The sequence below is a fragment of the Notechis scutatus genome, chromosome 5 (assembly GCF_049901735.1).
Source record: "Notechis scutatus isolate UNSWTSFEM ecotype Mainland chromosome 5, rNotScu1.2, whole genome shotgun sequence".
Taxonomy (NCBI): Eukaryota; Metazoa; Chordata; class Lepidosauria; order Squamata; family Elapidae; genus Notechis; species Notechis scutatus.
In genome coordinates this window covers 86,710,483-86,737,205 of record NC_142013.1, presented here as the reverse complement: position 1 = coordinate 86,737,205, position 26,723 = coordinate 86,710,483, and the positions used below count along the sequence as shown (strand labels likewise).

At 35.7% G+C, this 26,723-nt stretch overlaps 1 protein-coding gene across 8 annotated transcripts in view; it reads left to right on the top strand.

Moving 5' to 3' along the window:
• The window catches only part of ATP11A (ATPase phospholipid transporting 11A), a 115,940-nt gene that overhangs the window by 64,739 nt on the left and 24,478 nt on the right, over positions 1 to 26,723 (top strand). For all 8 annotated transcript variants that reach the window (XM_087967247.1, XM_087967252.1, XM_087967251.1 and 5 more), the window contains exons 6-22: positions 4,603 to 4,731; positions 5,551 to 5,654; positions 7,702 to 7,752; positions 9,371 to 9,435; positions 10,379 to 10,460; positions 11,132 to 11,282; positions 12,981 to 13,178; positions 15,455 to 15,628; positions 16,948 to 17,111; positions 18,257 to 18,328; positions 18,632 to 18,705; positions 19,381 to 19,484; positions 20,163 to 20,344; positions 20,902 to 21,153; positions 21,759 to 21,933; positions 22,677 to 22,779; positions 23,264 to 23,409. In XM_087967247.1, the coding sequence (XP_087823373.1) occupies positions 4,603 to 4,731; positions 5,551 to 5,654; positions 7,702 to 7,752; positions 9,371 to 9,435; positions 10,379 to 10,460; positions 11,132 to 11,282; positions 12,981 to 13,178; positions 15,455 to 15,628; positions 16,948 to 17,111; positions 18,257 to 18,328; positions 18,632 to 18,705; positions 19,381 to 19,484; positions 20,163 to 20,344; positions 20,902 to 21,153; positions 21,759 to 21,933; positions 22,677 to 22,779; positions 23,264 to 23,409 (2,226 nt within the window). The remainder of the gene's footprint in view (positions 1 to 4,602; positions 4,732 to 5,550; positions 5,655 to 7,701; positions 7,753 to 9,370; positions 9,436 to 10,378; positions 10,461 to 11,131; positions 11,283 to 12,980; positions 13,179 to 15,454; positions 15,629 to 16,947; positions 17,112 to 18,256; positions 18,329 to 18,631; positions 18,706 to 19,380; positions 19,485 to 20,162; positions 20,345 to 20,901; positions 21,154 to 21,758; positions 21,934 to 22,676; positions 22,780 to 23,263; positions 23,410 to 26,723) is intronic.

The following is a 26,723-nucleotide window of genomic DNA, read 5'->3' as shown; positions in this document are numbered from 1 at the left end:
TCTCATTTGTGACCTGCTGAGTTTGCCCATGATAGGAAAATTACAAAGTAGAGTGTTGTAATGTAAATAGCTACTCAAATCCATTTTGAATAAATTTCACTGTAGTATCTTTCAGAATTTTTAAAGTAGCTGAGAATAAGATTATAGACAAACAAGATGAGAGAGATAGTATAAAACAAGCCAGTAAGACTGGTATTATAGCAGGCAGTATTTGTTCTTTGTAACTTGAGCTTTACACATCCTGAAGATATTGAACCAATGGATCTTAAGAGTTCTGTTTCACTGAAAAAGGAGACTTAATTCTAGCACTCTCTTCATGATGGGGCTCTTCCTGTCTAGGTTTGTGGCAAACATTAATGTATGTAGTACAGGCAGAAGGGGGTCTCTTTAACAACTTGAAAACTACAACTGTAGTGGAAGGTTGTTTTGGGATTATCTTCATATATTTTCTTCTCTGCTGATCTAAAACAACTTTATATATAGGAACTATCAGCATAACAGGTCAGATGAGTGCAAGTGTATATATAGAGACAAGAAAGAATGAAAGGGAACTTAATTTCATCCATAACATCTCTAAGTGTTAATGTTGATTATATATGCTCCTCAACTCTCCATAGTTTACTGAGGGGCCATTTTGTTACACTCCCTGCTTAATAGGCAGTTAGGCGTTTCAAATTTCATTTTTCTTCTCAGAAAAAAGAACCACAATATGAGAAGAATGAAGGCAAAGCAGGTCATTGGCTACCTGCCTGGGTGTTGTTGTTCAGTAAAAATTACTTAAATGTAGTGGAAGGTTGTTTTGAATAAACATTTGTTTATTTATTTAAATTTGTCAAATAAAAACGAGACCAAGAATAAGAGAATAAAAATACAATGGCAGGGACGATAGACAAGTTTATGCATGCCCCCTCTAGCGACCACTTAAATATGAAGTAAGTTCCACGGAAGTCAATTTGTGACTGAGACTGTGAAAACGTGTAGCTGAGACAACTGAATCAGATAGGGTATTCCAAATTTTGACAACTCTGTTACAAGAATAATATTTTTTACAGTCAAGTTTACATACAAGGATTGTGCTTTTGATTTAGAGAAGAATTATTATCAAGATTTAGTTTCTTCCTGGATTTCGAAAGCACTCTTTATGCAATGGGATATAGATCCTTTTATTGGGCTATTTAAAAAAACAATTTTCCCACAGTAGCGGTCACAGTCTGTCAGCCCTTCCAGGAAGAGCAGGAAACCCAATGTCATATCTCTATTTTTATCATAAAACTACAGTAAGAGAACACTGCAACTCTGAATACTTCTTATCTTTGTGTAGGCTTGCCTGAGATTTTTACACACCTTATATTCTTGTCCCAGAGTGAGCACCTTTTATCTGACCATTGTATTTAGTAGCATCTCTTTCTTCTGTTTCTCAAGGCCATTCCCTCTCCTTCTTACATCCTCATTCAACTTAACCTAAACAAGCCAGTGTAATAGATAAATAGCCATAAATAAATAAAAATAGTCTAAAAATCAATAAAAGTAACATTGACAGTTTGCTTTTTAGTACCAAAATGTGAAGAAATTGTCACTAAATTCAATAGTTCTTCACCCTTTAATGATAGCTAATGCTAGAACATTTCTTCTTGACCATTTCCTTTATGTAGACCATTACAGTGTCTTGTTTTTAATGCCTTATAAGAAAGTCACTTTCAGCACATCAGATTAAAACCACCATTCCCTTTTTAGACTGACAAATCTTTCTGAATGTGTAAAGAGCCACAACCCACAACTACATCATGCAAAACAGCATCATTTTAAAATCAGAGAATGTTATAGGATGTAAATATGTGATTTGTTAAGAAGTGAATGGTGCTCTACCATATTATTATAGTACAACTTCCTGCCTGATGAATAACTTATTTCCTTGCCAGCCAATGTCCAGGAACCAATGATATATAGCCTTAATACCTTTAAAACTAGCACATTTATTATGGCACTGTCTTTTCTAAGTTTATTATATGAAATTATTTAAAGCAGATCAAGGCATGTTATTCTGTTAACAGCTAAAAAGTTTTAATTGTGTGTCCAGAGAAGTGAGTACATCATATGTGCAAATAACTTGCAAGAAGTGCATCAGGTTTCCCACAATCATAAGCACAACATATTTGTATTAATTAAAGCAGTCTAATTTTTTTCCAGGCTTCTGTGTGTGGGAGGGACAGGGAGGCTGCCACTGCTTTAGCAATAGCACTTATTTATATACTGCCCCATAGTACTTTACAGCAGGGGTCCCCAACCACCGATCCGCGGACCGGTACCGGTCCGCGGAACAAGTCCTACCGGGCCGCTGGTTGCTGGGCGCCGCCATCTTTTTTTGATGAAAAAGTGCTTCCGGTGAGCTTTTCCGGTAGAAAGCTCACCGGAAGCACTTTTCATCAAAAAGATGGCGGCTTCATTTCGTGAGCTTTTCCGGTAGAAAGCCATTTCTACCCGGAAAAGCTCACCGAAGCGTAACGCCGCCATCTTTTTGATGAAAAAGTGCTTCCGGTGAGGTCACCGGAAGCACTTTTTCATCAAAAAGATGGCGGCGCCCAGCTGATGCCAGTACCGGGCCGCGGCGCCCAGCTGATGCCGGTATCGGGCCGCGGCATAAAAAGGTTGGGGATCACTGCTTTACAGCACTTTCTGAGTAGTTTACAATGTCAGCATATTGCCCCCAACAATCTGGTTCCTCATTTTACCAACCTTGGAAGGATGGAAGGCTGAGTCAACCTTGAGTTCAGGATTGAACTCTTGGCTGTGGGCAGAATTAGCCTGCAATACTGCATTCTAATCACTGCACCCTCACAGCACATTTAAGCAGTTTAGGTGGACATTACCATTAAAGGTAATGCAGCTCTTAAAGGAATGGAGCAGTTTTTCTGCAGGCTCATGAAGAAGCTAAGGAAAAGATAGGCAACTTTAGTGAATGGTAAAGAGGTATAATTTTGAAGTGTTCTTTGCATAAATTACATTGTTTATAGTTACAGTTTTTTTCTAGGTCATAAGTACTTCTGCTTGGTTAGTGTGCCTTTCCCATTCCTCTAGAGAGAGTTTTGCATATTGTTTTACTTCACTTGTGCATGAAAAATGATTGTATGTTCTACAGAAATGGTTCCACATTTTTCTTCTTCTTCTACTTTAAACTGAGCTTAAAACAAAACTAAAAGCTATTTATCTACAGATGTTTTGGGTTTTTTGATAGAATGTTTCAATGCTACTCTTTAAATATTTTTAATTTTCTGTTTAAAATTTCCCAAAATGGAATTTATTTATAAATGCTGCATAAATGCATAAATGTATTTCTGTATTTCTGTACTTTTCTGTACTTTTGATAAATAGTAATGAGTAGTAATGATAAATAAATGAGTTTGATATTTCATTTATATTAACAGTTTGTTTCTGTTGGAGCTAATAGTCTAACTAAAAGTACAATTTTTTTCTTTCAAAGTGTAATGACCCGTGAAAACCTCACTTGTATTCAAAAGTGATCCTCTGTTCCAATTTATTCCTGTTTCATTATACTTCAGGAAGTATCATAAGTTTTAGCAGTCACAGCCAACATAACCTGAAATCATGGGAGCTTGGCACATTTCAAGAATGTCACCTAGGTGGACATTTTCAGCCAGCCATTGAGATGTCGCAATGCAAACCTTTTCCATTAGTATTACAATGCAGCATGCAAGTACGTGAGGGGTCATATTTGCGTTGTAACATCTCAACACATATTTCATTTCCTGTTACAACTGCAATTCTTCAATTTATCACCTGATATATAATATTATAGCCGAGCAGTATAGGAGACTATGAGGAAGTGCTACTTCTATTCAGTGATTTCCTGAACAGGACAGAAGTAAAATAAAGTTAATAGAGTTTGCAAATTATTCAATTTATTATGAGTATTTTAGTGAATTTCTATTTTGTTTTTTCTTCATTTGTAGTTATAGTCCTGTGGATTGTATATAGGCATAAACAGAAATAACAAAGTATAGTAGGGTTATATCAGAAATTCACAAATAAATCCTGAATCCTTACGTGCATATCATGCTTACACTAAAGTTTAGTATGCCAATAAGATCACAGAAAGAATCATGGTATAGTCATTGATTCAATTTACTTATTAGACTAAATCAAAATCAAATTATATTATGTTGCACCCTATGTTTAATCCAATTAATGGCTGTGTTAAAATGTCATGCTAGGCCATGATCTGTTTTGGCCATGATTTACTGAATAAGCTACTTTATTGGCCTAATACAAAGCTACTAACATGAGATATAAACACCATTGAGAAAAAAACAACAAAACTACATTATGACTTATCACATTCTGTAACCAAGCCTGTAGGTTGAGGGTACAATGCTAATAAACTATAATAATTTGATTTATGGGCAACATTAAACAATCTTGTTGAGTTTCTGTGTTATAATAGACATCATACTAAGCCTAAAAATAGACAAGTCACATTTTGGTTTAACATGTTAACAGTGTATTTATTTACTTTTGAGGGAAGCAACTCTAATCTTATTCTAACCATGATTTCTCTCTGTCCTGCCCACTCCCCCCCCACCCAAGGTTGGAGACATTGTGATGGTAAAAGAAGATGAAACATTCCCCTGTGATTTAATATTATTGTCAAGTAATCGATCAGATGGCACATGTTTTGTTACAACAGCAAGTTTGGATGGTGAATCAAGTCATAAGGTAACAAGTTTAATGATGGTCTCTAGCTGAAGATGAGGCATTGGATGTTTTTCTTGTATTACAGAACCTAAGTTTATGAATGAAAGTATCTATGTTTCTGAAGGATTAAGTAACCTAAAGCTGCAATATTACTTTTGTAGGTGAGTCATAAGACAAACCATCACCTCTGAAAGGGATCACAGTAGGCAAAATGGTAGATATGCTATCCTAGTCGAAACTCAACTGCTTTTATATATGTGTCAACATTGCACACCTTAAAAGGAGCAAAGTTTCTGTTGCAATAGTGTGAGGACCATCTTGCACCTTTATATCCCCTGTAAATGACACTAAATAAATCCCCTTTTTAATTGTGAGACTTTCTTCCAAATAGACTGGTATAGATTTATGCAATAAACCTGTTCACACTTCAAAGAATGGGCTTCCTGAAAAATCAGCTTCAGATTTGCATCATTCCCCCTGCCCACTACAGTACTTGCAATTACCAGCCTGACAGGACAGATGTACTCCTCATAATTACAAGATTACCCACTTTTGGTTTAATACATGGCATATCAAAATTTGAATCTGTTCAGAGAAATAGTTCTGCACCATTTTGAAAATATGAGCTTTCTGATACAGCTTATGACTTATTTAACATAATAGAGCTATGTAAAGTGATTTGATTTGTTAAAATCTCAGAATTTATATCTACAAAGATAGCTGTTTGGTAGTCGTTCAGAGTTGCAGAATTTTGCAATGCCATAGTGTTTGATCCTGTGACCACAGATGAAACTGTGTCTCATGTTTCCAATTTCACTATTACTTCCTTTTTTATTCCAGACATATTATGCGGTCCAAGATACAAAGGCTCTTCAAGATGAACAAGATATTGATAAACTACATGCTACCATTGAATGTGAACAACCTCAGCCTGATCTTTATAAGTAAGAACATGTGATTTATTATCTTCTTACTTATTCTGACTTCACTAATACTACTTTAAGTATATGGAACTCCCAAGTGTAGAAATGCACATTTTGAGAAGATATCCGGAACAATGAAAACGGTTCCCAATGCTTCTCTTCTCTTAGAGCAGAGGTGTCAAACTTGTGACCCGCAACTTGGATGTGTCATGTGCTGGCCCCACCTCTACCTGGTTTAGCAAAGGGGAAAAAAGTCCCAATATGTCAAGTGACACCCCCATGATGACGCATGTTTGACCCCTGTCTTAGAGAGACCTCTGCCTCAGGTGATCAAGATGAATCACGAAACCCAAGAAAACTAGAACACAAATGGTTTGATCTTTATTGATGGCTCTTTAGTGCTGAGGTATGGTAATTCCACATTTTTCAAATATTGGTATTATGCCGTATTTCATTTATGTGATGCAAAACCTTTGAGTTGCAGGCAGTTTGTGGGTATACCATAATGAAAGATGGGGGGACACCCTAAAATGAAGCTGAAAAAAAAGAAGTAAAGGAAAATGTGAATCAGTAATAGGAAACTGATAGTGAAACCAAGGGATTTAAATGGACTATAAAAAAGGGAGTCTATTTTCTTTCCTCGTTCTTTCTTGTAGTACTAGTTCTCTTAAACCAGATCCTAGTTATCTAACATTAAGAGTTGGGATAAATGTAACAGCATAACTGAAGAATGGAAGCTGTAGAAGTTTATGGTGTGTGAAAAGAGGCTCCATGCTGTAATCCATAGTTTCAGCATTCAGTTTTAAAAAGGTTGATTTTTAACTAGAAAGACTGGCTAAACCAGATTTGGAAGACATGTAGCCATATGGAAAGGAACTTGTATGTTGCTAATTGCTGCATTGAAAATTTATTAATAATATTTATATAGCTGTCCATCACATAGAATGACTCTGAAATGATGTGCAGTTTAAAAGACTATTTTAAAAAATCATACAAAATTAATGATTAAAACTATTATATAATTCCATAATTAAGAACACCAGTCAGAATTACTTAGCAACAGATGAAAAATATGCAACATATAGAATGAGAAAATATTCCTATTTTCTATAAATAAAAATTAGCCACTTCCTACAAGTCCATAATTTACTGTAGTAAAGCAGAGGAAGAGAACTTTAAAGAAAATTAAAATATTTTGCTGGAGATCAGGCTTCAGCTAGACCAGGGGTTGGCAACCTTAAATGCTCAAAGAGCCATTTGAACCCGTTTCCACAGAAAAGAAAACACCGGGAGCCACAAAACCCTTCCTGTGCCTGACTATTTCCTGAGCGGCCACAAAACTAGCATATCTAGTTGAATTAAACGTTCTGTTTTCTTCTGAAACTTTTCTTTTCTTGGATTTACCCATAGTTGGCCTACCAGGGGATGAAAACTCAATAAATCACATGCCAGTGGGTGTCATACATTGGCAGTCGTGACACATATTTTGAGCGACAGGGAGCTGCAGCAGAGGGATGGAAGAGTTCATTTAGTGATCATTTGAAGTTAAACAACCCTGGAAAAAGTGACTTATGTCCATTTTTCACACTTACGACTGTTGCAGCATTTCCCCATGGTCACATGATTTACTTTCAGATGATTGACAGCTGGTTCATATTTATGACCGTTGCAGTGTCCTGGGTGACCATGTGACCATCTTTTGTGACCTTCTGATAAGCAAAGTGAATGGGGAAGCCAGATTCGTCTAACAACTGTGTTTATTGTAGTAATTTAACAACTTATTATGTACCAATTTAACAACTGCAGTAATTCACTTAACAAAAATTGTAAAATGGGACAAAACTCATTTAACAAATTTATCATTCAGCGACATAAATTCTGGGTTCAATTGTAGTCGTAAGTCAAGGACTACCTGTATTCATGATGCATTTTTCTAAAGATAACAGTGGAAACTATTGGCACGCCCATACGTTCAATTATTGGCATGCACATCTCTGCTTCCCCACAGCCATACTGATGCTCGGCTTTTCCTTAACTTGGGATTTGTTTTGTTTTGTTTTGCTTTCAGATTTGTTGGCCGGATAAATATTTATCATGAGACTAATGAGCCAATTGCAAGGTAAGACTTCAAATTCAAATTTGTACACGTTGCCCAGGTAATTCATCTCTTAGTATTAACAAGTAGGGTGAAAAAAAAATAACATTTCATCCGGCCTGTGCATTGTAATAAATAAATAAACCTCTGTCCAAAGATAAGTTCTCTAGAGTTAAATTCACTGGATATTTGGTTGCAGCTGGGCAGCTCAGTGCTATATGGCTGGGGGCCAGATGAGCTGTTAGCCAGGCTACATTTCCTTAATCTTTGTAATTTCTGGATGTATAGCCCAAGGGGAGATGGAAACCAGGAATCTGTTTTCTCAGAGCTCTCTTTGTATTCATTGTGTTTGTTGCAAAAGAATGTACTGTGGGATTGTTCCTAATATGGAAGGAGTCTGGATGTGATACAACTTCACATTACATTTGACATTTTTCTTCACAGTTCTTTTTCCTGTTCCTGTTTTAGCATATCTGGCCTGATAATAGATCAATCCTATTAGCAAATCTTGCAATACTTTGACATATCTGTCAATGAGCAAAAGCAGATTATGACTCATTGTAACTCCTTCTAACAAAATTCCTTCTTTGAATTAGACTTATGCTGTTCATCATTTTGATATATTAGGTTCAACTTCAGAGGGAGTGTAAATATTTTTTCCCCTTTATAATTTTTTTTATATTTAGCATGTTTTAATTGTATTCAGATTTTGGAACCACATTTAAGATCTAATGTTTTTGAAGCATTGAAGTTTTCTGTGATCATGCAAACATAAATCATGCAGATATTGCTTGTGCATGTTTATGAAATTAAATATAGAGAATGTACAAGACTTACGGCCCCAATTGATCTCAAAATTCCCATTGCTAAAGAAGACAGTTGTTAAGGTGGTTTTGCCCCATTTTACAACCCTTCTTGCCACAGTTGTTAAGTGAACCACTGCAGTTATTAAGTTAATAGTATGGTTGTTAAGTGAAGCTGGTTACACATTGAATTTGCTTGTCAGAAGGTCACAAAAGGTGATCGTATCACCCCAGGACATTGCAATCGTCATAAATATGAGTCAATTGTCAAGTGTCTGAATGTTGATCACATAACATGGAGATGCTGCAGGTGGATGTAAGTGTGAAAAAGAGTTGTAAGTCACATTTTTCAACTCTGCTGCAGCTTTGAATGGTCACTAAATGGTTGTAAGTCAAAGACTACAATTAAAATTCTCCAATATTTAGCCACAAACAGCTAAATATCTAGTTCTCTTATTCAAATAACTTGTCTTGTATGATATATAGCACAGTGTAATTAAAATGGAATTTGCCAATTAAATCCAATAATTCAAATTCCAACTGATTAATTAATAAGCAACATTGAACTCTATAGCAGTTTATAAAGTGCATGTAGGATAGCTTTAATGTTTTCCGTCTCTAATTCTCAGTTTGTATTTCAGGAATATTTGTTCAAGAACTTTTAAAGGTTTGCCTAGTATGGTTTGGGTTAGGATTAGCATTATTTTTATGTATTAAACATGCATTTATAAATTGTCATAATCAAAATTATGTTTCCTTGTTTGTTCAGCATTTCATTTCATTCTGCAAATGCTTGGTTTCTTCCCTTGATAAAACTAATTAATATTTTTACTTTGCAGGCCATTGGGATCAGAAAATGTGCTTCTTCGAGGAGCTACATTAAAGAACACAGAGAAAATCTTCGGTAAACTTTGCCTATTGAGACACTGACTAAAAGCAATATCTTTTAGTGTAGTATCTCTTGATCAAAAACAAAGTGAAAGAGACCAACAAACAGAGCTATTTTGAGTTGAAAGCAAGGTTGTCGATATGAAATCCTAAATTATTCAATGGTCTGGGTGGTGGGAGGACATGGTTCTGGTTTTTATCAATTTCCATTTGCTACTTTTTGCAATGCTCATGAAGTATTTTCTTCTTGTGTGATATCTGCAAGAATGGATCACATGTAATGACAAAAGGAAATTATGAAACCCCTCAGTTTCTGCCATGGTCTCTTACTGGCCCAGTTGTCTCGGCATAGAGACCACTGTTGTCCTCTGCTGGGCTCCATTGCCTGTTTGATTTTATTTGTTAAACTGTTATGAACTGCCACAGAGTTCTAGGCTGTGGTTTCATCTTGTTTTCAAAGTATAAGCATAATAAGCATCCTTAGAAAATAAAAATGGTGAATGCTGTTCCTTCTGCCCAAAGAAATGGCCAAAAATGACAGCAAGTACCTTGTGGCTTGTCTGCACGTACGTTTGTGGAATTTGGCCTTGCTATTTATAGTAGAGCTTTTGTGACATCACAAAATATCAGATATGTCTGTTTGCCCAAAAAGGCTGGAATTTCTTTGGTTGGCAAATTGGATTTGGGTATACAATATTATCACTGAAGAGAATAAAGGCAATTTTGTTTTCCTAATCCTAAAAGATAAACTGCTTTTCACCCTTCTAGATCAGTATTGCAAAATCGGATGGTATTTTTCAGTGTCGCAATAACAAATTAGAATAGTACAACTACCCATTTTGGATTCAATATCTGTTAATGAATGCCATTATGCAAATGTATTAGTCTAATTAACAATGATAATCCTGCTTCTTCTTAATCCTATGTTTTTTATTTCTGTTTTCGTTTTTTTCCTTCAGGCGTTGCAATATATACTGGCATGGAAACAAAAATGGCATTGAATTACCAATCAAAATCACAGAAACGATCGGCTGTAGAAAAGTAAAGTGTTATCAACTGTTCTAATAGCTCTGTGGATGAAATGATTAGAAAATAAAAGTATTTATCTGATGAGTAGGGGAAAATATAATAATTTGTCTATATTTTATTTTCAATAATTACTTGCATAATGAAGGGATTTGGATCCATCCATCCATCTATCTCTAGAACATGGCGATTTAATGACTGGGCTATCTTGGAAAACATCAAATCATGTTCATGTTTAGCATACAGTAGCTATTTAATTAGTTACTTTGTATCTCTTTTCCTCTATATGAGAATACAATAAGACAGCCCTTTGAGGAATTATGAAACATAAATGTGATTAGCATATTTGGAAATGCTCTTTTAGCATACATCAGTACTGTGTATTGTTTCTTGTATATTAATGTAGACATACTGTATTCTCTTTTGTCACATATCAAATTATATCATTGAGAGTCTATGTTTTGTTCAACTACTGTGTTAAAATAATACAAAATCATTGACACATATAGTAATAGACATTCATTAATCTGGCTTTCAGATTAAGCTTTAATTCTGACTTGTCTGCAAAAATGGCACATGTATGTACAGAAATAACTTAGATTAATTGAAAATATAAAATGAATAGTTATGTTGTAAAATGACTATATTTCATTAATTATAACCACATTTTCTTTCATCTGTTTCAGATCAATGAATGCTTTTCTTATTGTATACCTTTGTATTCTAATTAGTAAATCACTAATAAATACCATCCTGAAATATGTTTGGCAGCTTGGGCAATATCGTGATGAACCTTGGTATAATAGGAAAACAGAATCCGAAAGGAAAAGAAATGTAGTATGTAACCTGTTTTAATTATACTGAGATATAATTATGTATTTATCATTTAGATCAGGGGTGTCCAACCTTGGCAACTTTAAGACTTGTGGACTTCAACTCCCAGAATTCCTCAGCCAGCAAAGCTGGCTGAGGAATTCTGTGAGTTGAAGTCCACAAGTCTTAAAGTTGCCAAGGTTGGACACCCCTGATTTAGATGATTTCTGCCCTTGCCTATCTTGAATAAGTAGAGTGCTTTCAACACAGCTGTTGGCTTTATTCTGTAAGCCAATGTTTTCCGACTTTGGCAACTTTAAGAATGCTGGATGCGGAATTCTGGGAATTGAAGTCCAGACATCTTAAAGTTGCCATGGTTGGGAAACACTGATGTTAAGAAGTTTTGTGTAGCCCTCCACAAATGTCACAGAGCCGTATTCTGTGGCAGCTAGTGGTCTCCCTAACTGGCCAATGGAGGTACCCTAAAAATGGCAGCCTTCTGGCATTCTCCCTCCACTTTCCTTGATGCCCTCTATGAAAAACATAATGCTCTTAAGCATTAGGATTATCAGAAAGACCATAGGAATTTCTGGTATTTATCATTTCAGGATGTAAAAGCATCAGTGTCATTGAATATGCAAGGGTAGCTTATTAGCCCAATGTTTGGATATAAAGATTTCCTGCATTTGGCAATCAATGTTATACATTACTGACTCAACAATTACCAGCAGAACAGAATAATATTTTAAAAGCATTTTTTCTAGTTATATTCAGTGATATGCTAGCAAAGGTGTCAGCTCTGTGATGCAGTCGAGGCATGAAGCACTAGTTCTGTGTTTATTGTAAGATTACATTAACAGAATCTTGAAACCCTAAAAGTTTATATCTCTCTCTCCTGACCTTTACTGTATAAGAAGTTAGGAAGGTCCCTTGTAAGATATTTGCCATGCCCCCATTCCTTCTGCGGTCTCAGTTGCCTCTTATCTGACTGTTGCCTAATTTGTAGTTCTTTCTCTTGTTAAGCTCATTCTTACTGTACCATTACATAATGTGATGATGTACAACTAGTACAAACATCAACTAAAACAATTAGCATAACTTGAAATGAAGTAAGGTTGTTCTGATTTTTAGAAGCACTTGCACAAACAGAATCGAAGTAATGAATGAAATACTTATACAAGAATTAAAGTATGGTTTCTGCATATGCATAAACCTAGATAGGACAAAAGATACTATTGGGAACAAACTTGTGGATTTCTCTGGATGAATGAGGAAGATATTACTTAAAAATGGCATGGACTTAATTCATGTATTTTAACCTGATCAACAAATCACACAAATGAATCAAGTGTTGGCATTTCGATAAGCAACCCATGGGAAGTTGAGAAGTATTTTTGCAATTGGAAGCAAAAAAGGAGGGAAAAGGTATAAAGAGTGCCATTTCATCGGTAAATATGTTTATTGGGGTAGCCTGTTAACCCAAATCTTGGCATCTCAGCAGTTTTGGCTAATCTGTGCTATTACATATTAGTTATAGAAATCAGAATATATTTTCTCTTGCTAAAAAGCAATAACAACACACCTAAGAGCACAATTATATACAAGTTTTCAAAGAAATAAATCCAACTATAACCATTTCTCTCAAGTTAATATGAATAATATTATGGTCTAGCATAAACTAGCTTATATTGATATTTTTTTATTTTTGTCTTTTCTTGGCAGTTTATCACAGCCTTTACAGATTTTCTTTCTTTCATGGTCCTTTTCAACTACATCATTCCTGTTTCTATGTATGTCACGGTAGAAATGCAGAAATTTCTTGGTTCTTATTTTCTCACTTGGGATGAAGAAATGTTTGATGAAGAAACAGGTGAAGGACCACTCGTGAATACCTCTGATCTTAATGAAGAGTTAGGGCAGGTAACTGTCATGCAGAAACAACTATAAAAATACCACAGCTGTCTTTGATGTAAAGACAACTGGACAGGCTGATATTTTAATTTTCCTGGAATTATTTTTATTATTATAATGCATAATCATTTGTCTGATTTAGATGGTATATAGACTATCTTACTGATCAGAATTTCTCATAAATCACAATTGACTTTCTTTAGATATTTGGTAAAAAAAGAAACCTGTGGTGTATTGATCAGTACCTTCAAATGTCCTGCACTAGGAGAAGGAAAAAACTAAATACAAGGTGCATCATTTTTTTCAACTCACAACACTAAGTGGAGTTTGGCAAAGAGTCAGAAAGTATATGACTTTGAATCATGTCTCTCAACAACTCCAGACAGAATGTCCAATGGTAAAAGTTCCCGGAGAACCACAGATAAATAACAGATAACAGATAATCAGAGTTGGAAGAGACCTTATAGGTAATCTAGTCCAATCCCTTGCCCAAGCGGGAGACCCTACACCATTTCTGACAAATGGCAGTCCAATCTCTTCTTGGGAGTCTCAAGTGATGAAGCTCCCACAACTTCTGAGGGCAAGCTGTTCCATTGGTTGATTGTTCTCACTGTCAGAAAGTTTCTTCTTATTTCCAGGTTAAATTTTTAGTTTCCATCTATTATTCCTTGTGTGGCCTTCAGGTGCTTTAGAAAATAGCTTGACCCCTTCCTCTCTGTGGCAGCCCCTCAAATATTGGAAGACTGCTATCATGTCTCCCCTGGTCTTTCTCTTCACTAGACTAGCCATAGCCCAATTCCTGTAATTGTTCTTCATATGCCTTAGTCTCCAGTCCCCTAATCATCCTGGTTGCTCTTCTCTGCACTTTTTCTAGAGTCTCAACATCTTTTTTATAATGTGATCATAGTTCTCTTTTTTATTTATTTATTGTTATGTCCAAACTAGACCTAACTGATTATCAGGAAAAAAAACCACTATCAGTACTATCAGTATTGAAAGTTCATATCTTGGACAAGCTTAGATTATTATTTAAATAATACTGCAAAAATCATGTAATATTCTGAAAAAGTCCCAAAGGTGCTTTTTCAAAAGGCCTTCCATTGTTTTTCCTTGAATATATTTTGCTTCTCATCCAAGGAGTGAAACGTCTTCAAGGAAAAACCAAGGAAATCCAGTTCTCTTTTGAAAAAACACCTTATGGTTCAACCATGACCTGGGTGACTGAGAATCTCCATAAACATATTCTGCTGATATATAGGTAGCCCTTGACTTACAACCACAACTGAGCTCAAAATTTCCATTCCCAGGCAAGACAGTTGTTAAGTTAGTTTTGCCCCATTTTATCACCTTTTTGTCACAGTGTCAGCGTTCCAGAGATTATCCATTCCAGCAAGTAACTCCAAGACAACCATAATCTCAAAGTACTTTTATAAGAATAGAAACTTGGCACCTCTGTGAATTCCGAAACTAAAGTTTCCCCCTAGACATCCCACAAGGACCCAACCTACAAACCATCCCCTTTTCCCCACATCATACATCACATGAACCAATCCCCCTTCAGTCCTAATTCTTGCTGCACCATTCACAATGACCTTGAATTACTAAAGAATCTATTTTGTCTACTGAGAGCTACTCAAACAACATCAGCCCCCTCCAATCGTCTGCAGCTGTGTGGCAGCTTTTAATAACGATTCCAAAGCTGACACACAGTGGTTAAGTGAATCTGTTGTCCGGCTGTTAAGTTAATGTGGCTTGCCCAATTGAGTTTGTTTATTGGAAACTAGCTGGGAAAGTTACAAATGGTGATCCCCAACCCAAGGACAGTGCAATTGTCATAAATACATAACAGTTGCCAAAAACACAAATTTTGATCACATGACTGAGGATATTGCAGTAGTCATAAGTATGAAAACCCAGTCATAAGTCACTTTTTTCAGTACCGTTGTAACTTTGAACAGTCACTATATGAATGGTTGTAAGTCAAAGATTACCGGTATCACAATCCAAATCATTTAGTACTGAAAACATGTACTGAAAACATGCTTACCATTTAAAATTCATAAAGATAATTTTTCTGAAGTAGAGTGATAAAAATATTATTTTAAAAAATAATAAAACCACTTTTTCCTCTGAATTGCATTAATTTGCATTATGGCAAAATGCCTCCTAAGAAAATATTGCAAGTTTTCTAAAAACCAAATGACATAATTTCAAAATGCACACATAATCATTCAAATCTGTCCTTGTTATGTTAATCCTAGGTTATGCTATCTTTTTCTTTTCAGGTTGAATATGTCTTCACAGATAAAACAGGGACATTAACTGAAAACAATATGGAATTCATAGAGTGCTGCATTGAGGGGCATATTTATATACCCCATGTCATCTGTAATGGCCAAATCCTCCATGACTCTGCTGGAATTGATATGATTGATTCATCCCCAGGAGGAAACGGAAAAGTATGAACAGTTGTGCTTGGTTTTGTTAATGTTAATCCAAAATATTGAAACATTAAGCTTGATTTCTTGATTTTCTGGACAAAAATTACATATTGTTGCCTTCCCATTTAGTGTACTGCCCTGTTCCACTATTAAAAATATGGCACTTGAATCACTTGGTTGAAGTAGCTTTCCATCATATAGGTATTGTGCTTTAATGCTTTTTCTAAGATATGTCTAATTTGACAGCAATAGCAAAACCACTGCTTAAAACCATTGCAGAGAATAATTTAGAATTTTCTGGTCATCAAACTAATAAATGAAGATGATACCACTTGAGCTTAAATTAAATTGGAGCAAGGTAGAAAGTGGGCTGCAGTTCAGTATGCTAAATCCAAGGATTACGATCTTGATGCCTCCCTAGTTTGATATGGCAGGAAAGAAGGATGGATCTAGAGGATGGTAGTAGCAGAAACACACTTTTTAATTGTGTTTACATTTAAATGTAGCCATTTAAATTTAGCTACACTAGTCATTCACTGGTAGAAAGTAAACTTAACTGCTCTAAAATGACTTTGTTGGGTGGACTTGACATTGACTTTTGTAATGCACAGGTGAATTGGCTCCTTTCTCAGAGACGTTTTCTCCAAACCACATCAACTTTTCTTCTCTCCCTCTTTCTCTCTCCTCTCAGAGCTCACAACATTTCAGATAATATCACTAGCCTGACTTAATAAAGTTGTTAAAAAGACCTGAGTACAAGTTGCATACTGATCCCAAAAGATCATTTTATTATTGGTTCAACATCACAGACTCTCTGTCATTGGACTAGCAATGGCCCTAAGCGAGCAAGGAAATGGCTATATAAACTATAATAAGAAAAAAAAAATAGTGATCACTTGGGACTTCTTTTGAGCAGCTAAGACCCTTGTAGCTGCATCCAGAAATAGAACAACTAAACACTTTTTAATGAACAGATCAAGAACATTAGTTCTTTAAATACATTGAATTGTTTTACTTATTTATAGAGTCTTTTTTTTCTTAAAATAGGTACATTAAACAACAGTGGAAAGTCTTTCCCTTCCTCTTTGCAACCCCTTGTATTCCATTCTACTTTGTTCATAAGACCTCAATGATCTTATGGTCAAACTTTAGGAATCAGAGGTGTTGGTGGAAGGAGGGAGAGAGGAATACATTTTTCCTTCCATCAATTTCCTTAAATTGGGATCAATGCTAATAAAATATCCCCTTCGAGCCTATCAGTCTAATAAATTTCAATGTCCAATATTTTTCCTGTACTAGTGCTTTTCATAGATCTTCTTTCCTTTTTAATTTATTAGGACCGAGAAGAGCTCTTTTTCCGAGCTCTATGCCTTTGTCATACGGTTCAAGTGAAGGAAGATGATACAGTAGATGGAGAAAAGAAAGGTCAGCTTTCAGGAAAATCTTCTGTATATATTTCATCATCCCCTGATGAAGTTGCTTTAGTTGAAGGAATTCAGAGGTACGTGCAAATTAGTATAATTGTCTCAAAAATTGTGTAAGATCAAAGTCTGTTCCATTTCATAGTATGAGCACAGGGGACAAAGTTATCTTTGAAAATATGTCTGTGGTTCACTGAGGAAAATATCTATATTAAGAAAACAAAAGTAGGCCTCGTGGTATGTGGCATGTTACTTTGGACTGAGACTCTGTAGGTTTCTCTTAATTTCTGCTGAAAAAAAATGTTTCTTCTGTTGTTTTTTTAATAAAAATCATCACTGTAATTTGTGTGAGCATGTCTGGCTTAGAGGTTATCAAAAATCAAGACCTTTATTACAGCCTAGGTGCTAGAAAGCACAACAATAAAAATGGTAAAAATCTGTTTTGAGACCTACTTGAAAGACAACATCACAACATGAAACTGGCTAAGCTAGTCTATATACGGGAATATCCACACACATCTTTTTTAAAGAATTGTTCATCCCTCAAAAAGGGAAAAGGTAGAAAATGGAATGTTGGATATTGTTATCTAGTAAGTGTGTACCATGGAGTTGCATTAGGCTTATTTACTATAAATATGGACCAGAATATAATTGAGAGCCAAAAATACAATGTCCAAATGTTTGAAAGAAAAAAATTCTGAAGACAATTGGTATACCTTATACACCATTTATGTACTCCTACTTGCTTCTTCAAACAGTATGAGCAACTAAGTAAACTTGGAATCTTTGGACTCTTTTGACTTGTTAGAAAAGGAACAAGCCAGGGCATATAAGGATAAGCAACCAGAGATGAAGTTATTTGGCTTTGTTTAGCTATTTTCACTGGTAAGGAACAGCAAAAGTGACAACTACCATGCACTTTCCTAAATAATGCTTTACAGTTCTCAACTAATTCCATCATCTGAATGCATCCAATATCTTGGTAAAAACAAAATAAAAATCCTGATTTGATTACAGATAGGCATCAATAGCTCAGGTAAATTACCTATTCTCTAATCCTTGAAATGGAAGACAGGATAAAAGAATCCTTAACCAACTTGAGTAAATTATATTTTTCTGACCTGAAAATTATATTAAAAAGGTATTTTTAGCATACATCAAACTCTACTGTAAACATGAAATATGATCATTTTAATCCCTATTATGTCTATAATTGAATTTTCAGACTTGGTTATACATATTTACGATTGAAAGACAATTTTATGGAAATTTTAAATCGAGAAAATGACATTGAAAGGTAAGTTGTTTTTAATATGACACAAGGGTCATCAATGCAATGCTTCCTGTGAATGGTTATTTAAAACACTTAATGTCATTATAAAAATTACTTTGCAAAATATTCTGCTTAGTTGATTCTTTAAGCTATTTTGGAAAGACTTTGAACTCTGTAAGTGAATTTTAAGTCAGAATATGGTGTTTCAGTGGGATATTGTTTTCCCATCACAAGAAATATAAGAGCACGGCATCCCTATTCTTCTAAAACTAACAGTGCATACATGCAAATGTAACTGATTGGAAAATGTTATTTTTTTTATTTCAGATTTGAACTATTAGAAATTCTTAGTTTTGATTCAGTAAGAAGACGGATGAGTGTGATTGTAAAATCAGCAAAAGGTAGTAAAAAGGAAACTTTACAATTTCACATTGAAGGACTTTTTATTCTTTCCAGCCCAATAAGATGCTATTAAACAAGCTATAAAAATATTGGAACTCTGCTTATATGTCAGAAAGATACTTCTCAGATAGGAACAGGACCAAATTTGTTGGGAAAAGGATGGCAAGTGAAAGATCTACTTAGGAAAGGACTACTGTAGATAGATCACATTACTTTGAAGCAAGAAGGAGAGGGCTTAAGAGTGCAGCATTCTGAACCAATGCATGTGCCTAACTTGTGTCTTCCTTATTTTAATATACTATAACTATGTCAAAGAAGGTCTATTAATATTTTCAGAAATCTGTTTAGACCAGGGAAAGAAAGATATTGTCAAACCCAAATACCAGACCAGAAAATCAACTCCATGCGAAAGCTGGAACTATCTTTATTGAGATTGGTTAGAATAATAGAATCTTACATATCTGAATTTGCTGTACCTCTCCTCTCTGCCCCTTTTTATACTCTCATGAATTGCCTGAGCTGTTTCTGAATACTATCTTCTTCCTCGGGATTTAAAAAATGTTGTCTAGGTAACCTTACATATTTTCATTAAGGTCACTTCACTTACTCTTCCCAGGTATGTTACTGTATATTTAACAAACTCTTCTCATTTTCTTTCGCTTATATATTTTCAGGGGAAATCTTTCTGTTTTGCAAAGGAGCAGATTCTTCTATATTTCCTAGAGTTAAAGAAGGAAAAATAGAACAGATTAGGTCAAGAGTTGAGCGAAATGCTGTGGTAAGATCTAAATTCGATTCAGTATAACTTATATTGTGTGTCTATTAGACAGAAAGAAATGTAATTTTTCCCAGAGCTATTGGTACTATGGAACACATTTGATGTCCACAGCAAATCAAGATTCCATCAAAATCATATGGTAATATCATGATGCAAATCCCATCTCTCTATATTTGCAATTTTTCCATCCTTCTAAGAGAAGTATATAGTAAGTTGCGATATTCAGTTCATGATGACATGAAGCAAATTTTGTCATGTATCACATTGGTCTTTTCCTGCTCCCAGCATCTACCTGTGTATAGAACCAAAGATTTGAATGATCTAACCCAAAGATCTCACCCAAGAGTGATGTAATTATACATAATTTGAATATTCTTTCCTGATATGTGAATGTATCATATGATTGTCACCATTTTTAATCTTATTTTACTTTGTGGGATCCCCAGGCATTGTTTTGGAAGATGTTAGCCATACAAGCCATCAAAGGCTCCATCTTCCTGATGCTACACTTTTAAGTGGTATGTTTGTGATTTCACATTACTGTATATGTAAGCGAAACCACAAAATCATGTGTTCAAACAAATCATGCCTTAGACTTCTGTGTAGACTAGAGCTCATTAGTAAAGCATGCAACCTTTCCAATAAATATTTTTTGTGCTTCTAAAATAATTGTTTTAGGAGGGTTTGCGAACATTATGCGTTGCATATAAAAAATTCACATACGAAGAATATGAGATTGTGGAAAAGCAGCTTCAGGAGGCAAAATTAGCCCTTCAGGATCGGGAAAAAAAACTGGCAGAGGCGTATGAAAAGATAGAACATGGGCTTATCTTGCTTGGGGCTACAGCAGTTGAAGACCGGTTGGTGTTCATCTTTCCATATATGTCAGACATACTGTTCGTGATCTTAAATTCAGTTGTGGTAGTTAAATTTTTTCCTGGTCCAAGTACCTATGTGATAAAAAGATCCTGACCCTTATAGTTAGATTGGTTAAGCAGTTTCTCAGTTTGGACAGCACAGAACATTCTAGTTAACTAAAGGTTCCTAATTTATTGAGACAAGGTCAAAGGGATTATTTGGGAAATGAAAGCTTTTTCATTTTTAACATAATAAGCTAAGCTACAGTAATCTGAATTGATTGAATGAAGCTTTAGAACCTCACCCAGCTTAGAAAAATGATCACTTTAGTAACAAATGTAAAAACAGTTGAAAAACACATGGTCATTCTTTGGAGATGAAAAATTTAATTTCTGTATTAAAGTCAAATAATTGAACAATTTGTTAATATCACGATAGAAAATATATTGTTAAAAGGAATTTAAACTGAGAGTTTCCCTTATTATAGTAATGTAATGTAATGTAATAAGATTCACTATATTTTTAATTCTGATTTTTATTAGTTATTGTTGCTTCCTAGATTACAGGAAAAAGCTGCTGATACAATTGAGGCTCTGCAGAAGGCTGGCATTAAAGTATGGGTTCTGACAGGAGACAAAATGGAGACTGCTGCAGCAGCCTGCTATGCCTGCAAGCTATTCAGAAGAAATACTCAAATTCTTGAGTTGACTACAAAGAAAATAGAGGAGCAGAATTTGCACGATGTATTATTTGAATTGAGCAAAACTGTCCTAAAGCACAGTGGCAGCTTAACAAGGGACATCTACTCAGGGTAAGTTGAAAATATTGATGGTCCAGTGTCTCTCCTCCAATGCAGCCCCTGTCTTCTAGAGCAGTCTCCGCACACACACATACACCTTTTGGGCATCAGGGACTGATTCTGTGGAGAGAAGTTTTTCTGTAGACCGGAGGAGACGTGGTTTTGCAGGCTACTTGCATCCCGTGGGGCTTCGCTTGTTTGCACAGCCCAGTTTCTGGCATGTCACATCCTGGTGCCGGTCCATGGGGTTAGGGTTGGGGACCCTTGTTCTAGAACAACAATGGAAAGTAGAAGTTTTACATCTGCTATCCCATGGAAATTTATGCTGTCTGATAGCATTGGAAAGCATCCTTCAAATGTAAAAATAGCCCATTTTTATATTTCTTGATATATGTGATATCTGAGGCAGACCAAGAGACTAATGGAATGGCAGTCTAGTGGAAAAAAAGTTTTCTGCAATCCTCAAAGGGAAAACAAACCTGCTTTGGATATATTTAAAAAGGAAATAAGACCTGGAATTCTACATTTGCTTTATTTCAGGATATCTTTTGGCGTGCTTGCTATTGCTTAGTTAAATTGCAAATCAGCATTAATTTCTATACTTTTGTCATTCAAAGGCTTTCAGCTGAAATGCAAGATTATGGTTTAATTATTGATGGAGCAGCGTTATCATTAATAATGAAACCACGGGAAGATGGCAGCTCTGGTAACTACCGAGAAATCTTCCTTGAAATTTGTAGAAACTGCAGTGCAGTTTTATGCTGTCGCATGGCTCCTTTGCAAAAAGCACAGGTTCGTATTTCCATCGTTCTCATTATGTCAATATTGAAATTGTCATATAATACGTTGTGGTAATTATAAAATGTTGAACACTCTCCTTCCAGTAACTGATAATGGATGAAAAAATGAAACACAAAGACAAAAGAAACTAAAGAAGAATTTCTACAGGAAAGCAATTAGTTAATAGTTCATTCAAGACACATCCTGCTGTGAAACTCATTTGCATAAATTTAAAGATTTAACATACGCCCAAATTAACAAAGGAAAAATGTTATTTTATTTACTAAATTATTTTAGTAAATAATTCAGAAAAGTTGGCTAATTAGGATTCTGTTTAAATTAATATCAGGAATAAAAGTGGGGAAAAGTTTAAATTGTGCAAGAGAAAAAACAACTAAAATGTATCTTTGAGTGAAACACCTGTTACTTTTGGAGCATTGTTTAATATATTCTACATACTTCCAGTGCTATGAGAAATGGGTAAATTTGGCTCTGTTGTGTTTGCTTGAATGAGAAAGCTATCTGGAAATATTCACATGGATAATCTGTGCATATAACTACTTATTATTTATTCCCTGTGATAAATGAAGGGGCGTACTAAGTTTCTTGAGGAACTAAGATTCCCCAGAAGGTGTTCTCTATCTACCCTTATTGTCAGTTTGCCAGAAAAAAAAGTAATAATCCCTTGCAAATAAACTACTGGACATAACTACAACATATAGAAATAGTAAAGTATTGCACTTTTTCCCTTTTAGATTGTAAAATTAATTAAATGGTCAAAAGAGCACCCCATCACATTAGCAATTGGTGATGGAGCAAATGATGTCAGTATGATATTAGAAGCACATGTTGGCATAGGTAAGTAGACAGGCTCCATCTGAAGTAAGTAAGCATATTCATTTCCTTCACTAAAAATAAAGGTATTGAGTCATAAGTCAAATTGTGCTGGGTCTGTCCTTCTTAACAGTCTCAAAATTGTAATCAAATGTAAACCCCAGATAATTTCTGGTATAAATTTTACAACTTGATTTCACAGCCTCACACATATTTTGCTTATCACTCATCCCCTCCCACTTGACTATTTCCTAGTGTGATTTGATTGTTGATTGTACCCTATGACTATCATTAGGTGTTGTACGTTATGATTCTTGATTTTTGATTCTTAACGAATGTACCTTTTCTTTATGGATACCGAGAGTATTTACACCAAGACAAATTCTTTGTGTGTCCAATCACACTTGGGCAATAAAGTATTCTATTCTATTCTATTCTATTCTATTCTATTCTATTCTATTCTATTCTATTCTATTCTTCACCAGCGCTTACCGTTCTTTCCCCTTAGGCATTATTGGAAAAGAAGGCCGTCAAGCTGCAAGAAACAGTGACTATGCAATACCCAAATTTAAACATTTGAAAAAAATGTTACTGATTCATGGGCATTTTTATTATGTCAGGATATCTGAACTGGTGCAATACTTCTTTTATAAGGTAAGATAGAGTTTTCTTTATCTTTTAAAAATGTTTGAAGCACTCAATAATTGGGTATCTTTTCAACTGTATACAGTGGTCTCAGAAGTTGACAGAAGCCACTTCTGCTTGTGCACAATGGCGCTGATCTACTTATACCAGTAGTAGTATACATCCCCAGGAAAGTGTAGGTTTCCTGACATTCTGATGCTCTCAGTAACCGCTATCTCCATATTAATGGAAGGATTTTCTACTCATGTAGTATGATTTTCGATACAAGCCACGACAGTCCTTTTCTGCACTCATACCAAATAAGCTTATTTTTTTTATTAGTGTTTATCTGATGTGGGCAAAGATTTCTTGAAAATGCAGAACTGGTTTATGCCCCATCCCCAGGGAGATCTGTTGGCTTATTGCCTTGCAGTCTTTTTGATCCCATATTTGGTAGCAAGTGGTGTACTTCACTGTCTTCATCGATTTGCTGGCATAACGATTGTTGTGTGGATAGCAAAACAAAAACCCTGCAGTCCTGGAACATTCATGAATATAATAAATAAAGAAGCAAGTTGTTTGATGGTTGCAATACTTATCAGGTTCCTATTTCAATCAACCAAGCTGAATAGGAGACAAATGTTTTTATGTCCAGGTTGCCTGGATCATATTAACAGTAACTTTAATTGGTATTTTTATACATTTTCAACAACAAAATCATAGCTTTGTAAACCTGTACTTTAAAATGCAAAATTTCCTCTATTTTAGATGAGCTTATTCTGCAAAGGCTTCAGAATGCATGGTATATCTTGGACCAAATTATACCGTATATACTCGAGTATAAGTCGACCCGAATATAAGCCGAGGCACCTAATTTTACACAAAAAAACTGGGAAAACTTATTGACTCAAGTATAAGCCGAGGGTGGGAAATGCAGCAGCTACTGGTAAATTTGAAAAATAAAAATAATTAATTTGGGAAACGATCTCACTATCATGAAAGGTTTAATTGATTCACTAACCCAAAAGAAGAAGATGATGATGACAGCAGGAGGCAGGAGTCACTCTCTTCCCCTCCCTCGGAGGCCCCCTGAGTCAGGAGTCACTACCGCCGGCGCGGCCCCAGTCCCGCCACCTCGGGAAGGGAAAGGCAAAGCGCTTTTTGCCTTTCCCTTCCCGGCTGGAGCTGTTGGGAGTCGCTGCCGCCGGAGGCCGCGACTCCACACCATTTTTTTTTCAGAGGGGAATCTGACTCGAGTATAAGCCGAGGGGGATTTTTTCAGCACAAAAAATGGGCTGAAAAACTAGGCTTATACTCGAGTATATACAGTACTTTATTCTTGCCCTGTCCTTGATATACATACATTAATACATTGCTCAAATACAATGCCATTCAGCTATGGCCTCTGAAATGGCTTTATCCCGGAGACAGTAATTAATGGACAAAATAAGGTGACTCAAAGGCAAGCTATTGTTTTCCCCAAGCAATTATTTTTAAGTTTGTTTGTTTGTGTATTTCATTATTTATCAAATTTGTATGTCCTTCCATCTCACAGAAAATGACAAACTTCTACTTTGAATTGAATATTGGTTTTAATATCCATTTGAACCAGCATGGCCAAAGTAGCAATATGTATTCCCATGATTGATCTGTAAATAGCTCATCTAATCAATATGGTCTAGTGTAGCAATTGATTGACAGAAATATATTTGGTTCTATATTATCCTCCTTCTCCAGATAACAGGGACGCCTTCTAAGCATTAAGTAGTTTATTAGATGCATACTATGTCCTTGTTTCTGTATCCTTTATCTTCCTTTCCCTTACACACACACACACACACACACACACACACACACACACACACACAATTGTTTGGGTTCTCCTAATCTTTCTTTTCCTAGCCTTTTCCTTGTCTTTCTTTTCAAGGGCAAATTGATAATATCAAGCCCTTTGCAGCCATTCTGAACCCAACAAATCTTATTAACTGGAAACTGTACTGCATATTGAAATGTAAACAGGATGATATCCTAGATTTGGCTACTGGCTACATATACTTTAGCACCTCCTGTATTTGAGTTTTTGATCCTCTTGCAAACTGACCTTTGATGCAGTGGGGAAATCCTTTCCCATTTTCTTGAGAACGAAAGAATATGTTGAAATTTATTTGTCAAATTTAAGTATCATCCATCTTACCCTCAGAGTGACTCTGGGGAGCGTACAGTTAAAAGCATAAAAGCCTAAAACTATATAAAATACATTACATCAATAAAAGGAGATAGATAAAAACCAAGGATAAGCAGTTAGAAGTTAAGTTAGAAGTTAAGAGGCAGGATCAAGGCACGAACCAAATCCAGGGTTGCATGCTGCTCAGTGAGCCCCATGGGAATTGTTAGAGCCAGATCTTCAAATTCCTTTGAAAGGCCAGGAGAGTGGGGACTGCCTCACCTCTAGAGGGATTATTCAAGAGACCCAGCAGGAGCACAGAGGGGCCTCTTCCTGGATCCTGCCAGTTGAAATTCTTTAACTGACAGAGTCTGTAACATACCTTCTCTGCCTAACCGGGTAGGGAGGTGTCAGTTCCTTGGGTAACCTGTCTCCACATTTAAAAATTAAATATGAAGATGTTCTAAACCTGCAATATTCTGCAAACCACCATTCTCTTTCCTTAGTCCCCAGAAGTTCATTGCAATATACAGACGTTGGAAACACAAGAAAAAATACTGTTATGTCAGGACTGAGTCCATTAGGCGAAATGTTGGAAGTCTCCAAACTTCCTCTCCCATCAACCCACTGGTTCTTCTCTCAATGACACTTTCTTCCTGCCTTGGTGTAGTTTTTACATATTGTCATTGCCTGTCTTCCAGTGGGATACTTTTACCTAATGTCCACCCAATAACTCCAATATTAAAAGGTGTAAAGGTATCCCATAGCCAGTACACCTTATTTTGAAGTGGGAAAAGTTGTAAAAGTAAAAGAAGCTGATTAAAATGGAATGCATTCTATAGCACCATCTACTACCTTGTATGTGACGATGGAATCACCCCCTTCTATTTTGAGTGCTATATCACTTTCACAATGTACAGACAAAATTAACTCCACTTTTAAAATAGAAAAAGGGAGCACAGTGGTTCAGAAGGTTAGGACACTGGACTGAAGATCAGCAGGCTCACATTTGAGACCCAGTTGCTGCCATGGGGCAGGGTGAGCTCCCATCACTCACTTCAGCTCCTGCAGACTCAGCAATTTGAAAGGGGACAACCATGAGTAGAGGGATGGACACCACTTTGGTGGGCAGCTTAATAGGGACATGAAAGGAGACCCAACTGGGTGTCCCCTGAGCAAT